This window comes from Symphalangus syndactylus, chromosome 1 (genome assembly GCF_028878055.3).
Source record: "Symphalangus syndactylus isolate Jambi chromosome 1, NHGRI_mSymSyn1-v2.1_pri, whole genome shotgun sequence".
Taxonomy (NCBI): domain Eukaryota; kingdom Metazoa; phylum Chordata; class Mammalia; order Primates; family Hylobatidae; genus Symphalangus; species Symphalangus syndactylus.
The window spans coordinates 104,138,781-104,155,753 of NC_072423.2; the positions used below are offsets into that span (position 1 = coordinate 104,138,781).

At 42.2% G+C, this 16,973-nt stretch overlaps 1 protein-coding gene across 11 annotated transcripts in view; it reads left to right on the forward strand.

The window, feature by feature from the left end:
- The window catches only part of ARHGEF3 (Rho guanine nucleotide exchange factor 3), a 361,980-nt gene that overhangs the window by 329,690 nt on the left and 15,317 nt on the right, over positions 1–16,973 (forward strand). For all 11 annotated transcript variants that reach the window (XM_063645526.1, XM_055273347.2, XM_055273309.2 and 8 more), the window contains 5 exons: positions 3,106–3,276; positions 4,691–4,753; positions 6,843–6,939; positions 7,107–7,183; positions 13,667–13,924. In XM_063645526.1, the coding sequence (XP_063501596.1) occupies positions 3,106–3,276; positions 4,691–4,753; positions 6,843–6,939; positions 7,107–7,183; positions 13,667–13,924 (666 nt within the window). The remainder of the gene's footprint in view (positions 1–3,105; positions 3,277–4,690; positions 4,754–6,842; positions 6,940–7,106; positions 7,184–13,666; positions 13,925–16,973) is intronic.

The window sequence follows — 16,973 nt, forward strand, 5'->3', positions numbered from 1 at the left end:
TGCAATCTCCACCTCACAGGTTCAAGCAGTTCTTCTGCCTCAGCCTCCCAAGTAGCTGGGATTACAGGCACCTACCATCACGTCCAGCTAATTTTTTTTTGTATTTTTAGTAGAGACAGGGTTTTCACCATGTTGTTCAGGCTGGTCTTGAACTCCTGACCTCAGGTGATCCGACCGCCTCGGCCTCCCAAAGTGCTGGGATTACGGGCGTGAGCCACCACGCCTGGCCATTTTAGACACTTTGGGAGGCCGAGGTGGGCGGATCACGAGGTCAGGAGATTGAGACTATCCTGGCTAACACAGTGAAACCCCGTCTCTCCTAAAAATACAAAAAATTAGCCAGGCGTGGTGGCAGGTGCCTGTAGTCCCAACTACTCGGGAGGCTGAGGCAGGAGAGTGGTGTGAACCCGGGAGGTGGAGCTTGCAGTGAGCTGAGGTCATGCCACTGCACTCCAGCCTGGGCGACAGAGCGAGACTCCATCTCAAAAAAAAAAAAAACTAAAAAATGTATAAAGGAGGACAGAAATCACCCATAATGTCAACATGAAAAAACAATAGAATTTTGTGATGTTCCCTTTATATCTTTGCTCATGTGCATTTTTTGCATAACTATAAAATGTTCACATATTGATTTTTAATTCTGATTTTATTTTAGGCTACATAGAAGGAGTGTTTACATTTTAAATTATCTCTGAATTGTCTAGATAATATTCCATCCAGCAGGTAATTATAACTTTTTTTTTTTCTGAGACGGAGTCTCTCTCCTGTTGCCCAGACTGGAGTGCAGTGGCGCGATCTTGGCTCACTGCAATCTCCTCCTCCCGGGTTTAAGCAATTCTCCTGCCTCAGCCTCCTGAGTAGCTGGGATTACAGGCGCATGTCACCACGCCCTGGCTAATTTTTGTACTTTTAGTAGGGACGGGGTTTCACCATGTTGGCCAGGCTGGTGTCAAACTGCTGACCTCAGGTGACCCACCCGCCTTGGCTTCTTCCCAAAGTGCTGGGATTGCAGGTGTGAGCCACTGTGCCCAGCCAATTATAACTTATTTAACAATGCCCTTATGTTGAATAGTTCTTTTTAAAATTTTTCTTTACTTTCTGGAATTTTATTGTTGAATCTCAAAATAATTGGGAACTACCTTAGAATGCCTTTGTGATGAAGGCTCATATGTCATATGCAAATTCAATTCCTGACCTCAGGAAGTTTATAGTTAAGAGCAGGTGACCAATAATTATAATCAAGTGTGATCATTGCTATATCAGAGGTATGTCTGAATTGCTCTGGGGTAGGAGGATGGGAGAATGTTGGTGAAGACTTCTTAGAGGAGGTGCTGTTTGAGTTACATCCTGAGGGCAGTTAAGAGTTAGCCAGCTATGGCCAGACATGGTGGCTCACACCTGTAATCCCAGCACTTTGGGAGGCTGAGGCGGGTGGATCACGAGGTCAGGAGATCGAGACCATCCTGGCTAACATGGTGAAACCCCATCTCTACTAAAAATACAAAAAATTAGCCAGGCGTGGTGGTGGGCGCCTGTAATCCCAGCTACTCAGGAAGCTGAAGCAAGAGAGTGGCATGAACCCAGGAGGCAGAGCTTGCAGTGAGCCGAGATCGCGCCACTGTACTCCAGCCTGGGCGGCAGAGCGAGACTCTGTCTCAAAAAAAAAAAAAAAAACAGCTATGAAGTGATGGAAATACATTCCAGGAAGAGAAGATTGCTTGAAGGGAGTATGGACGGATGGCAAAGCATGACATATTTAGGGAATGACAGATAGCCTAGTATGGTTGGAGAAATGGAGGCTCATGGATGAGTGGCAGGATGGGATCCTAAATATGGAGACTGTGGTCAGATTACAAGAGACTTCCTGTGCCAAGCTGAAGAGTTGAAACTTCACGCTGAAGGCCACAGAGAGCCATGGCGGGGAACACTTCCTAAATAAGAATGTGGTTTTGAAGCACAGTAACCTCATTGCTTTGGCAAAGTCTCCAGTAAGTGTGATGAAATCTTCTAGGTTGAAGACTGAAAATGATGCACTCAGCTTTCTTCTGGATCATTTGTATTTGTCATGAAAAGCATTTTGGTAGCATGTTTAAGTCACACAGGTGGACTTTGGATGGTTAGACTGCCGCAGAGTCTACTGGGGCCTCTTTGGGAAATAGGAAAATACCTCAGGGACAAGACTCATGTGCTGCAAAGATGGTATTTAGTTTGTGTATTAGTCAGGACTTTTCAAGTTGACAGAACACCAACTGAGATAATAGAAAGGGAAATGTCTTTCTCTACATAACGAAAATGTCTAAGGGTGGTTCTTTCTGGTTTCAGGCACGGTGGGATCCAGAGGCTCAGGCAGTATTGGTAAAGCTTGCTCCCTTCCTGCCCCCATTGGTCACTCCATCGGTCACTCCATCCTTCATTCTGGGTCCCTTTATTCTCTCCTGTAGCGGACAGATGCTTCTGTGTAACTAGGGAGAGTTGCTGCTGGAAGGCCCTGCTTGTGTTCTCTCTTGAACTCACAATCCCAAAGGAATACTCTTTCCTCCTTTCTCCTGTAAATCATGTGACAAATTTCAGGGAATCACATGCCCATCCCTGAACTAGGATGGTGGAATACTCTATTGGTCAGGTCTGGGGGAGCCCACCAAAACTATATGTAATAGGATACCCAAAGTTAGTGGGATTCTATTTATAGGAGGAGAGTAGGAGTACTGGCCAAATGTTTAAATAAATAAAGGCCATCCACTATTGTTATCTCTTGTTCTTTTTTTAAAGAGGGGAGATGTCCACTGGAAAAAAGTAGAGCTCATCACGTATCCAAGAACTGCCTTCATGCGTGAGTTTGGCCTGATACGTGCTTGCACTATAGCCCACTTGGTATCCAGGTCACACAGAACGGATACTCCCAGCACATGTTCCAAAGCAGCCCCCTGTTCAATTTTCCTTAGCACGTAGGCTCAAGACAATGCCCCACTTCCCAAAGGCTTTGTGGCAATGTCCTCTTTTTCTTTCACATATATGATTTATGTTCCGTCAACGACAGGAAACTGCTCAAAGATCCACCCAGTCCTGCTGCTGCCCGCGTGATGGTTTGTTTTTCTCATTGTTTAGCGCTCCATTAGCTTCCGCAGTGAGAGCCGCCCTGACATCCTCGCCCCTCGACCCTGGTCCAGAAATGCCACCCCCTCGAGCACGAAACGGAGAGATAGCAAGCTGTGGAGTGAGACCTTCGATGTGTGCGTCAATCAGATGCTTACATCCAAGGAAATCAAACGTCAGGAGGTAGGCTCGGGGCCCATGGAGCTGGCTGTGTGTCTGGAACAAAGGTGCATTGCTGCGTCAGCCGTGCTGGAGTTTGCGCCTTAGTCTCCAAATCAATTCTTCATTGCATTTGCAGAAGGACAAACGGGAGTGTCTGACCTTGGGGAAGGAACTGAGAAACCAGAAACCAGCTGGGAGGGTGTGGCCCCCACTTTAAAAAGAAACTGATGTGAAAATATGAATTTACAAGAAGATGAAACCAAGTGTCTATTTAGGATTCTGAAGTTCACAAAAATAATCATTTTAGTTATATTTTGTTAGCAACTTACAGACTATTTTAAAATATTCAGTTTACATAACTTTGATTCAGCTTTGTGGAAAACTTCCTTTCTATAGAATCCAGTTAATTTCATTCCCTGTAAGTTTTCTGTATCAATTGCCCTAAATGGCTCTGATAATATTACCCTGTATAGAAGAGCTTGTCTAAGTGCTTGTGCCAGGCTGTGCTGAGCACTTCATGTGTACATCATCTGATGAGATCCTTAGAGTATCCAGCTCAGGGTTGTGCCTCCACCTGCTTTGTCCTCAGTTTACCAAGCAGCCCCAGGTGGAGGGAGCTTTCAAAGCCTGACCGCTTTTTCCGTATATCCTGAAACACAGTAGACCCTGAAATATCGTTACAAACTTGTAGTCCTTTAATAATGTAATGTTTGCTGACAGTTTGACTTCCCAGATGGAAGTGAAAGAGTGTTCTGTGCATCATAGCTCTTTAGCATGATGGCTTAATAGAGCCAAATTAGAAACGGTCCATTTACATACTCTTCCACACAGCCAGCTCCTGTAATTTTATTTGTTGTACCTGTGGGGCTGAGAAGTGGTTTAGAATGAATTAACTTCACCAGATTGTATTTGGAGTGATAAAATGTTGGATTCTTCCTACAATCTCAGCCTCAAGGCAGTGGATAATACAAATAAAACTTTCTGCTGAGATTCGCCTTCTGTCGAGTAGAAGAAAAAGTGGGGATGGCCAAGTTAATAATACTGCCACATCCATTATCTAGAACAGCCTCTGAATCACTTCTTATGATTGCCTCTCACAACAAGGGTACCAAATCCATGGTTCACACTGTAATTATTTTACCTAAAATAGTTCCCTCTTGTTTGGCTGCATCAAAGTTCTGTAACATGAAAGATGACTTTTTGGATTAGAAATGTGTAGAAACTTTCTCCCACAAACAGAGAAGCACAATATGCAGTAGTTTTGCAGTATCTTTTCATTGCAGGTTTAAGCATAGATGCATTTGCTTCAGGTTAACGTAACTTAAAATACTTAAATATGTAAATTTGGGGTTTTGAGTGGTGGAGCCAGCACTATTTGAATATGGTCTTGTAAATGAAGGGAGAATTCAGTGAATATGTTTATCTTTCCTTGCAGGCAATCTTTGAGCTTTCCCAAGGAGAAGAAGACTTGATAGAAGACTTGAAATTAGCAAAAAAGGTAAATTTAAATCCAGCAGTCATTTGAGTCAAGTCACATTTTTTTTCTTGAGTAATTTCACAACCCTAAAGTGGTGCTTCATGAGAACTGTCTTTATGACCAAGACTGGTCTGCTACCACACACCAAGCAGTGGGGAAAGTGCTTCAAAACAAGAGGGCAGAATAGCTCTCCAGACCTGGCACCTTTAGGGGTTTACCTCTGTATGTCTCTAATGCATGTCAAAGAATACTTCAGCCTAAATCAGAAAGTGTCCATGGAGGCCTCACTTTATGTATAGTTCATTGTCCTAGAAGTCTCATATGTAGGACTCTTTGCCCATAGGAGAGAATGTGTGCATGTCTGAAACTTGAACTGAGTCTTAGAAATAAAGCCATTTGAATCTCAAAAGTGAATAAAGTGAACTGAGGCAATTGCATACTATCATATAAGTTGGGGTCTTTTATATAGGAATTTGTTTTCTAATCACCATTTTGTGTGGGGAGGAGGTGGACAAGAAACCTTCCTCAAAAACGTTTTCGTTCCAGTGGCACAGACCCCCAACTCCATGGCTTGGAGGCTAAAATCCAGACTCCTTCATCTGATATTCACAGCCTCCTCGAAGAATCACAGGGTTGGAATGCTACCTCCCTTCCTTTAAGAGTTTTTAGTCTTTCTGCTAAGATGAAATTCCACCTCTAGCATTCCTGAGAGATGGCCACCCAAGGTTTGCTTGGACACAGCCAAGAAACTGAGTTTTAGGCAGAGCTGGAGGAGGAGGAGATCAGAGAGGACAAAGAAGTTATTTCACTCTGAGAGTTATCATGCTGGGCATATGTCTAACTCCCCTTTCCTGCATCAAGATTTGCCAAACTCAAGCACCTTCAGATGTTTCCTGGCCATCCTTTTGTTCATGGTGGCCCTACCTTCCTAGAAACTTTTCTCTTTCGTTTCAACCATTCATATCTACCCATCCTTCAGGAACCACCTCAAATCTCAGTTTATTCTTACATAACATTTATTGCCTCCTTCTCTGTACCAAGCAGCTCATCTTCAAAATTTCCCTTGGCCACTCCAGCTTTAATTATCTGACCTTCTAGAGCAGTTTTGATTTGATGGCTTTTTGCTGTCATGTGACATCAGTCTTGTTTTTAATCTTTAATTTTTAAACATAGGCCGGGTCCGGTGGCTCACACCTATAATCCCAACACTTTGGGAAGCTGGGGCAGGCGGATCACTTGAGGTCAGGAGTTCAAGACCAGCCTGGCCAACATGGTGAAACCCCGTCTCTACTAAAAACAAAAATTAGGCCGGGTGCTATGGCTCACGCCTGTAATCCCAGCACTTTGGGAGGCCGAGGCGGGCAGATCACGAGGTCAAGAGATCGAGACCATCCTGGCCAACATGGTGAAACCCTGTCTGTACTAAAAAGTACAAAAACAAACAAAATTTTTTTTTCCATGAGATCAGAAACTAAAATATAAACTAGAAAATATTTTAGTTTTTCTTATCTTCCCCATTAGCTTTATAAAATTCCTTGAAGGTAGGAGACTTCTAAGTCTTTGTATTCTATTTTAGTGCCCTGGGTATAACTGCGTATTCTTGTTGTTTAATTTTCTCTAGTAAGAGGTGATAGGATTATCACCTTTGTTCTCTTTGTTCAAATCAGTAGTAAATGATACCAATCACTGTTTCTTTCCTCTTTTTCTTTATTTTAAATATGTACTAATTGAAAAAAGAATCTGCTGGTAGCTAGTTTTGAATAAAGTGGGATTTTTTTTTAGGAGGCAGGATCTTGATTTTGAAAACATTTTAACAGTCAAATCTGTTCTATACCTAGGATTTGTGCTCTTTCCTAGATATATGATATACTAGAGTAAAAAAGCTTTTGAAAAATCTGCTTTGGTTTATCAACCACAAAGGCTTAAGGCAGTGCTGGTTTCTCCTCTCCTCTAGCCATACCTCTCTGCTGTTTCTGCAGCTTTATGAGAGAAGTTGTTAGAAAGCCAGAAGTTTTGTTATTGGATAGGACCTCTCAGGAGCCATTTACATGAACAATGTACTTCCTCTGATTTTAAACATTTGCTTCCATCTGTTGCCATTTTTGTGCAGGCCTATCATGACCCCATGCTGAAACTCTCCATAATGACAGAACAAGAGTTGAATCAAATTTTTGGAACGCTGGACTCTCTAATTCCTCTACATGAAGGTATAATTTTGTTCCCAGGATGAGTTGTGACTTGTAGCCTTAACTGAGTTGTCTTATAATGAGTGAGTGATTATTAAATGCCTGCAATGTGAATAACCCAGAACCTACTTCCAGCCCTGTTCATATTTGAATGCCTAACAAATAAGCATCTGTTTGTTTTTTGCCAGAGCTCCTTAGTCAGCTTCGAGATGTTCGGAAGCCTGATGGCTCAACTGAACATGTTGGTCCCATCCTCGTGGGCTGGGTAAGAAAGTTCGCTGGTCTTTATTGAAGATAAATTTCAATAATGTAGATGGGAGTTTCATTTTAGCTAGACTTTTTTTATTTTTATTTTTATTTTTTTTTACAAATATTGGTTTCACATCAGAAAAAAAAATCCTAGTAAAATTGTAATTAAATTTAAGCTTTGTATCTTTAAAGCATGAAAATAGTTTTTTTCTTATTACAAATTTATTGCATTTAAAAGTAACCGGGCCTTTTGCAACATAATAAGTAAAGGTACACATGAAACTATTACTAGTTTCATATCAAAATAAAACTAGTTAATATTCTATCAGGCCAATCGCTAATATAATATGGTCCAATAAAAATTTATTGACATATATCCACTACCAAGAAAAAAAAAACTTTTCATGCTATAAAAAAAAAAAAAGCTCATGGTCAAAATGCAGTTTTATAAACAAGATTATAAGTAAAGGTTGCTAATGTTTAGCATATTAAAAAAGACTTTTCAGGCCATAAAAAATAATCTCATGGTCAAAATGTAGTTTTATAAGCAAGATAATAAGTAAAGGTTGCTAATGTTTAGCATATATACCATGCTAAGTAATTTATAGGAGAGCTGGGTATATGGTGACCTTCATCCTAACATAATCCATTCCTTTTCCTAATTAAATAAAAAGAAATAAGCTGTGATCTTAGATTAGGAGTCATAAATTTATGATCCTGGGGCTGGATTTGTGTTTTATTGTGTACATAAAGTTGTTGTTTGTTTGTTTCACTTACGCTAGACAAGGCGTGTGCTCTATTTTGCCTCAGTCCCCACCACTCCCTATTCTATACATTTATGTTTCCTTCTGTGAGTACTTGAATGGTCCACCCCAGTTCCAGGTTTTTCATTTGTTATAAAGCAGATAATGAGAGGAGATTACTTTGCTGACTTATTCCAGGCAAGATTAGGTCTCTCATCACTCTGTTGCACACAGTATTCCAGAAAAATAGGCAGGAAGTACCACAACAGCTAATATTAGAGATTATTTTCACTGTTTGGAGAGTGTTGTGAAGGTTATAAATCCTACTGTTGCTATGTGAGTTCTCTTTATTCCATTACATCTGCATTTTAATCTTCCTAAAACCTTTCAGTTAACATGCCTTGATAACACATAGATGTGCAGAAAGTTTTAACATTGATCTTTTAACTTATGTTTCTCAATGACTGCCTTGATCAAGATACTTGATGAGAGTTTCCTGACTTAGATAGCTTTAGTTCAGGAGTCAATTTTAGCACCAAGGCTGAAATATCCCAAGGGTATCCGAAAGGCAAGTAATGTTCTAAGATGAATAATTTAGAAAATATGCCTTAATATTTCAGGAGAGACTATCATCTTATATTTTTGACTTTCATTTTATTATGAACCATCATAGATGTTTTAACTTCTTTAGCCCACAAAGAAATTTCTCCAAAGAGAGCCAGCCAACTGGAGACAGACAGAGACAGAGAAGGTATAATGAGTAGAGAGTCTGCCTCAATATCTCTTAAACTTCCTGAGTCTGTGGACTGCTTTGATATGGGGGTAAACAGAGCAGTTAGGCCACACTCCAGAATTTGTAGGATAACTCCTCTGCTTTTGATGAGACAGCAGTACAGGATTACATGGTTTCCTTAAGCATCATATGAAAATTGTCAATTTATGCCAGAAGCAAAATTGTAGGAATTTGCCTTGTTAGTAACTTTTTGCTGAAATAAACATTTGTCACGTTTATTAGAAAATTGATTTGATCTGAGAGCAGCTTTGTAGTCCTTTTCTGTACATACCCAAAGGAAGTGTGACCATGCTGGCCCATTGCTATCTGGATGCTTCAGGCATCAAATGAGGGCTTGGATCTTGAAGAGCAGCCTAAAATTAAACAACTGGCCCGTTGTTTCCAGACTTTGTGAGAAATGGCCCTTATTTATCAGGCCCGATGAGCTGTTAAATGTTTTTCCTCTTTTAACTGCAGATGTGTGCGTTTGAGTGGGAACAGTAAACCTAGGGGTACATATGTTTGAGTTACTGTATTTTTAACAGAACAAAATAAACATCTTATTGGACTTTGGATGAGAAAAGTCAGAGCCCATTCGACCCATGAAAAATTGATTTATTTTCCCTGCAAAGGAAAAAAGTGGGGGGGGGTGACCCTTTTAAACAAGTGAGCCTTCCAAGTGGGACAGCCCTGGCCAGTCCTTTTGACCTTAGAATGAATCAATTACCTTTACTTTGAAGACCTTAAACAGAGTGGTTGCTTTTTTTCAGGGAACTACCCCGGTTACTGAGAATCAGTGTCCCAGCTCCCTAATGGGGTCAGCCTGTTTGTGTAAGCCTTCCCTAGCATAAAGAAACAACTTCCCAAGTGACTTATCTCCATGCCAACGTTTTTTCAATGATAAAATACTTTATAAGCTCTCCAAGGCAGAAAGTTCTCGTGTTAATTTGATGTCTCACTAAATTTTAATTCCTAAGAAAGAGCCAGGGTACATGGAAGCAAAAAAAAAAAATAGATTTGTTCACAATATTAGGGGGATAAAAGAACTTCTTTAAAAAGTGAGTTTCCCTTATAAATTCTTGATAGTCTATTTAATAAAGAGATGGTGAATAGTTCAGAACTCTGAGGGTAAAGGGGAAGCAAGAACAAGCTTCAGACTCTAGTTTTGTCTCCAGATGAGCAAGTAGCTTTGGTTCTCTAAATGACAGTTTCTTCAATAAAAATGTTCTAGGGCCCAAGCACGGTGGCTCACATCTGTAATCCCAGCACTTTGGGAGCCTGAGGCGAGTGGATCGCTTGAGCCCAGGAGTTGGAGACCAGCCTGGGCAACATGGCGAAACCCTGTCTCTACAAAAAAAATACTAGCTGGCATGGTGGTGCATGCCTGTAGCCCTAGCTATTTGAGAGGCTGAGGAGGGAGAATTGTTTGAGCCTGGGAAGAAGAGGCTGCAGTGAGCCATGATCATGCCACTGCTCTCCACCTGAGCAACAAAGTGAGACCCTGTCTCAAAAACAAAGAACTTCTTGGGACAAGTAATAATAGCTAGTACTTACTGATTCTTAATCAGAAGCCAGGCTCCATGCTACACGTTTTGTATGCTTTACCTCATTAAGGGAGAGGGGGACATTAGTATATACATTTTGTAGGTGGAGACACTGAGGCTTGGAAGAGGCACTGACAGCTATGTGAGTTAGGCTTTGAACCTGATTCTCCCTATTTCTGAGTCTGTCCTTTTTTCCGAGACAGAGTCTCGCTCTCTCGCCAATGCTGGAGTGCAGTGACGCAATCTCAGCTCATTGCAACCTTCGGCTCCTGGGTTCAAGTGATTCTTGTGACTCACCCTCCCAAGAAGCTGGGATTGCAGGCGTGCACCACTATGCCCGGCTAATTTTTATATATTTTAGTAAAGACGGGATTTTACCACGTTGCCCAGGCTGGTCTCAAACTCCTGACCTCGAGTGATCCACCTGCCTCAGCCTCCCAAAGTAATATGATTACAGGCGTGAGCCACCGCACCTGGCCTAGTCTCTTTAACTGCATTTTCACCTCTCATTCTGAATAAGGGAATATCTGTATTTGAGCACCAGATCTTGTACATTCTTCACCCTATGTAGTTAAAGATCACTTGGGGCCTTTCCTAGCCGGTGACTGAACCAGATAGCCTTTCAGATCATGCCCAGGAAATGAGCACCCTGTCAGGTGAGAGCACAGGACCAGAGCCCCATTTGGTTGCCATGGTAGCAGGGCAGCAGGATCACAGGGAGCAGTGGCCCATTGGACAGTGAGCAGCAGTGTGGTCAAGGTTCCTTGCTAGTTTACATCTGATGGTTACTGCTGATTTGTTTCTTCCTAATGAAAACATTGGGCATTTCCAGATCTTTTTAAAAGGTGAGGAAGTGGAAATTAAATGAAGAGGGCCTGAGGCCCTTTTTAATTAACTCTGAAAGTCTAAATTACAAGCCACAGTACCACATTTGGATTCTCTCTCTCTCTGTCTGTGTGTGTGTGTGTGCGTGTGTGCATGTATAAGTACCAATTATCATTACTTTCAAATAATAATAGCTAGTACTTACACAAATATAAGGTTGAGGGAAAAAGTTTCTGCAACTCTGTAACACAAGTAGAGATTTTTAATAATATGTAAGGAAGGTAGACATTTCTAAGGGATGTTAAGCTCAACAGTAAGCTTGTGAAATATTACTTTCCTGGTATCCTTTTTTTGGTTTCAGTCACTGAGGAAATAATTTCAATAAGAGGTGTAAAAGCAGCAGCAGAGTATTTAAAATTTCAGATGCTGCCTTACTTTATTTATTTTTATGTATTTATTTATTTTTTTTGAGACAGAGTCTCACTCTGTCGCCAAAGCTGGAGAGCAGTGGCACGATCTTGGCTCACTGCAACCACTGCCTCCCAGGTTCAAGCGATTCTCCTGCCTCAGCCTCCTGAGTAGCTGGGATTACAGGTGTGTGCCACCATGCCTGGCTAATTTTTGTATTTTTAGTAGAGACGGGGTTTCACCATGCTGGCCAGGCTGGTCTCAAACTCCTGACCTCATGATCTGCCCGCCCCAGCCTCCCAATGTGCTGGGATTACAGGCATGAGCCACTGCACCTGGCCACCATACTTTATTTTTAAGCAAGGTTCCCAAACCATCAAATATTACCTAACCTTGTAATCCATTAAACATGCATTTATTTGTTCATTCAGAACACAAAGTGTCTGCCATATAGTAGGCCCAATGCAAAGTAGTGACGATACAGAAATGAAAGACACTCTTTTGCCAGTGTCTTGCACTGAATCTCTCTGAAAAGCAGGTGTTACAGGGACTAGGGCTTCCTAGTACGAGAGAGAAACAAAAGCAGTTAGGCCATTGGCTGCATTTGATTGCTTCTGGTAACTTTCTGGAGGCTGATAGCTCTTAGATTAGAATACCAAGGCAGAAAAAGTGGATGAGAAGTCTTTTCCGTTGAATCTCTGACATGGTGTTTGTACAGTGTGACTGATGGGATGTGTCAGAGAAATTAGCATTTTGCTGGAATGAAGGCAGTGAAGGTTAAATGTTCCAAAGTCTTTAAGCTTAAATTGTTCATTACATAGTATTGTGATGTTAACTGTTAGTGATAGCCAAAACTTGTTTCTGGCCTGTCAGAACTAGTTTAGAATATTTTTGTGAATGCTTTCTGCATCTGATTTTTTAGTAATCATACTTCTGCTTTAACTTCTTGAGGCTGTTTATAATTGGGCACCTTGGAATCGGGTAATCTTAAACTAATGTTGACTAATATAGGTATTCGAGCCATGCAAAGGGCTGGGCTGTGGAGTGTGACCCTTTGCCTCCTTTTTGTGCCACTAAGTCTTCTAAATGAGTTTCTTATTAATAATTTTAAAGGAAATCCTGTTTTTTTTTTTTTAAATAAAATAGGAGACTTTTACCTGACTGGATATCTTTGGAAGGTTAGGAAAATTCTGAACTGTATGTGTATGCAGTAATTTCACTTCTTTTGTTTCTAGTTTAGTGTATTAATCTGTTCTTGCACTGCTATGAAGAAATACCTGAAACTGGGTAATTTATAAAGAAAAGAGGTTTAACTGGATGATGGTTCTGCAAGCTGTACAGGAAGCTGTACAGGAAGCATGGCTTGCGGAGGCCTCGGGAAACTATCAGTCATGTCAGAAGCAAAAGCAGGCACGTCTTACATGGCCAGAACAGGAGGAGGAGAGCAGGGGGGAGGTGCTACACACTTTTAAATAACCATATCTCCTGAGAATTCACTGTCACAAGAACAGCAAGAGGAAATCCACCCCCATGATCCATTCACCTCCCAGCAGTTCCCTCCTCCAACGTTGGGGATTACAATTCGACATGAGATTTGGGTGGGGACACAGATCCAAACCATATCACTTAGATTGGCAGAAAATGCAAACAAACTATGATAAGAGTCTTAAGAAAGTAAACATGCAATTAAGAAAATTATTTTGTGAAGGCCAGGTGTGGTGGCTCACGCCTGTGGGAGGCTGAGGCAGGCAGATCACGAGGTCAGGAGATCGAGACCATGCTGGCTAACATGATGAAACCCCATCTCTACAAAAAATACAAAAAATTATCTGGGCATGGTGGCGGGCACCTGTAGTCCCAGCTACTCGGGAGGGTGAGGCAGGAGAATGGCGTGAAGCCAGGAGGTGGAGCTTGCAGTGAGCCGAGATAGTGCCATTGCACTCCAGCCTGGGTGACAGAGCGAGACTGCGTCTCAAAAAAAAAAAAAAAAAATTACTTTGTGAAAGCAAGCCAGAGCCTAAGAAAACTGTTCACTGCCTGCCATGTTGAAGATTCCACTAGTTTCCTCCAGCCATGCAGATAAAGGAATGTCAGCCAGACCCAGAGACCAGTTAGGTGTTTGTTCAGTCCCAATAAATGACACCACCTGTAGCCTCAGAGCTCAATTATTTTGACATTCCAACCTTCTCTTTCTGTTTCCTTCTTAGCTCCCTTGCCTCAGCTCCTATGACAGCTACTGCAGCAATCAAGTAGCTGCCAAAGCTCTGCTGGACCACAAAAAGCAAGATCACCGAGTCCAGGATTTCCTACAGCGATGTTTAGAATCCCCCTTTAGCCGCAAACTAGATCTCTGGAATTTCCTCGATATTCCAAGAAGCCGCCTGGTAAAATACCCTCTGCTTCTCCGAGAAATCTTGAGGCACACACCAAATGATAATCCAGATCAGCAGCACTTGGAAGAAGCTGTAAGTTTGTCTGTTTCCTTCTCTCTCTTCTTGTTATTTCCACCATAATGGCTGGTGGATTGGGTCAGTGGGTGAATGGAAGAGTCCCTGGGTACTTAGTACTCAGGAATCTTGGGTTCCAGGCCTGGCACTGCCATCATCCATGTTTTGATTTTGCAAGTCACTTCTCCTCTTTCTGCCTCAGTTTCCTAAACTGTAAAATGCAAGGTTTACATAAAACACACTGTAAGGTCCCTTAGACAGTAAAATTCTTAATTTTATACAGGTGAGTCTAATCTGGTGTTACAGTTGCTGACTGTGAGGGACAAGATCTTTGTGTAGATTTTAAATTTTGTTTAGTTAGAAAATAATAAGTTGCCTTTTAGCCTAGCCCCAAAGCTAATTTGTGAAGTGGACATCCATTTAAGATCTAGCTCCATTTAGCCCCCGATTACAGTGGGTTGCCTTGTCAAACCTCCTGCTCACTAGTGGGATCCTCACTCAGCAAATGTTTGTTGAGTGTGGGCCGGGCACAATGGCTCATGCCTGTAATCCCAGCACTTTGGGAGGCCGGGGCGGGCAGATCACTTGAGGCCAGGAGTTCAAGACCAGCCTGGCCAAAAAAGCAAAACCCTGTCTCTACTAAAAATACAAAAAAAAATTAGCTGGGCGAGGTGGCATACGCCTATAATCCCAGCTACTCAGGAGGGTGAGGCACAAGAATTGCTTGAGCCTGGGAGGTGGAGGTTGCAGTGAGCTGAGATCACGCCACTGTAACTCCAGCCTGGGCAACAGAGTGAGACTTCTCTCTCAAAAAAAAAAAAAGAAAGAAAAGTTTATTGAGTGTGGGCTGGGTAATCTGGGAAATATATATATATTTTTCCCTAGCAGCAATAGAAGACGAGGAAAAAGGGGGTGTATATCATGAGAATATTGTAAACTGTGAGCATTCCACCCACAGAGCACCGTTCTGGTTGAGGTACTCTGCATGGTAGACATGGCAGATGGCAGGCCACAGGGAGCAGGTGGCCTGAGCAAAGGTATAAAGAAATGACAGGGCCGGGCGCGGTGGCTCACGCTTGTAATCCCAGCACTTTGGGAGGCAGAGGCGGGCGGATCACAAGGTCAGGAGATGGAGACCACGGTGAAACCCGGTCTCTACTAAAAATGCAAAAAATTAGCCGGGCGTGGTGGCGGGCGCCTGTAGTCCCAGCTACTCGGAGAGGCTGAGGCAGGAGAATGGCGTGAACCCGGGAGGCGGAGCTTGCAGTGAGCCGAGATTGCACCACTGCACTCCAGCCTGGGCGACAGAGCGAGACTCCGTCTCAAAAAAAAAAAAGAAATGACAGGACAGGTCGTGCCTGGGGAATATCATGGATCAGCTGGCCTGGGGTTAGGGGTCCTCTGAGAAAGCAGCAGGAGAGAAGACAGAGGATGTGGGTTCAGATCTGGTTATAGAGGTTTTTAAATATCAATTTAAGAGATTTTTCCTTTGTCGTGCAATTAATTGAAGTTTGTTTTTGTTTGTTGGTTGGTTTCTAAGTAGCTGGGATTCAGGATTCAAATCCCAGCTCCATCATTTACAAGCTCTGTAACCTTGGACACATACTCTTGGTAGAACGGGGGACTGAGGAGGAAGAGACTGGTGATAGGGATGCAAGTTGGGAGGATGCTGTCCGGGTGTGAAAACCTGATCAAGGAGGTGGCGGTGGGGATAGAGGCTAACAGACCATTCAAAGGGCTCATTTTCTGATTTAATCTGGGACAATAATAGAAGGAGGATATGCATAGGTAATTTGAAAATCAGAAACCTTGAACCTGCTGAGCAAACTGCCTATTTCCTCCCAGAGAGGGGTTTAATAATAAGTAGTAGTAACAACAATCATGGTAATAATTGCTGGCATTGAGTACCTAGTAAATCAACTTTATGTAATTTGCCTCATAGGTTATATATCTCATTTAACCCTCACAACAGCCTAGGAGATAGCTGTTCGTATTAGGACCATTTTCCAGATGAGGCTTGGAGGGGTTAAATAACTTGCCCAGGTCCACAGCCAGCAAGTGATACAGTTGATGTTCAAACCCTGTCAGTGTAGACTCCAAATCCTGTGTCCTTCTACTTCTTTATGATTCTATACCTTGATGCAGAAAGCCTGCCCACTACTTTGAGTTTCTGTTGCCTTTATAGTTGTGGAGAGCTGTCTGGTCACCAGCCTCACTGGTGCAGAACTGGGCTGGGTGCCTCCAAGTAGGATAGAAAAGAATAATAAAGGACCCTCTTCTGATTCATGAGGTATTCAATGTATTTGGCAGGCCCAACACACAGAGATCAGGCCCCCGGTCCAGCACAGATGGGGGACGCAGGCACTGGGGTTGAGGCCCATCTCACTTCGTCATGTCTGTTTTTATTACTGGGAAGAGTGCGATAGAGTTGCCTCCTCTCCATATTTCATCCCAGCAAGTGTGTGGTCTGCAGGAATACAAACAACAGGGAGCATGAGCTACTCAAAGTCATGACTTTTTTGAAGCATGGGAGCGTGTTCTGAGTTACTGTAAAGATTTCTTTTTAATATGGAGCATGAAAGAATGCTGTTCTGTTTTTTTTTTAAAAATATCCAGTGAGCTAAAGTTCGAATTTAAAAACAGATAAGAATATGATTGTGTGTAATATAAAATGATATGCCAGTAACCAGTTTCCCTAGTGCATAAAGGATGAAACCGTTTTCAAAAGTTCACTCTGCATCTAGTTATTCAGGCAGATCTATGCATGAAACATGGTATACCTGCATTTGGAAATGTCTGCAAAGCAAGTCTTCCAAATGCCTACTTACACAGTATACGCACAGGAGTTTTTTTTTTCCCTTGACAGAATCCTCATAGCATTCATTACCCCACATGAACAGAATTATTTAGCCCTGTACTCTTGGGTGCATTATGAATGTTTGATAAACATAAAACCCATAGCACCAATATAGCTTGAGAAATATCCCCTGAATAAATTTCCCATCAATGAAAAGGGAAACATCAGAGAGCGCTAAGTAAATTGCTTCCGTTCCGAGGGAGTTGATTG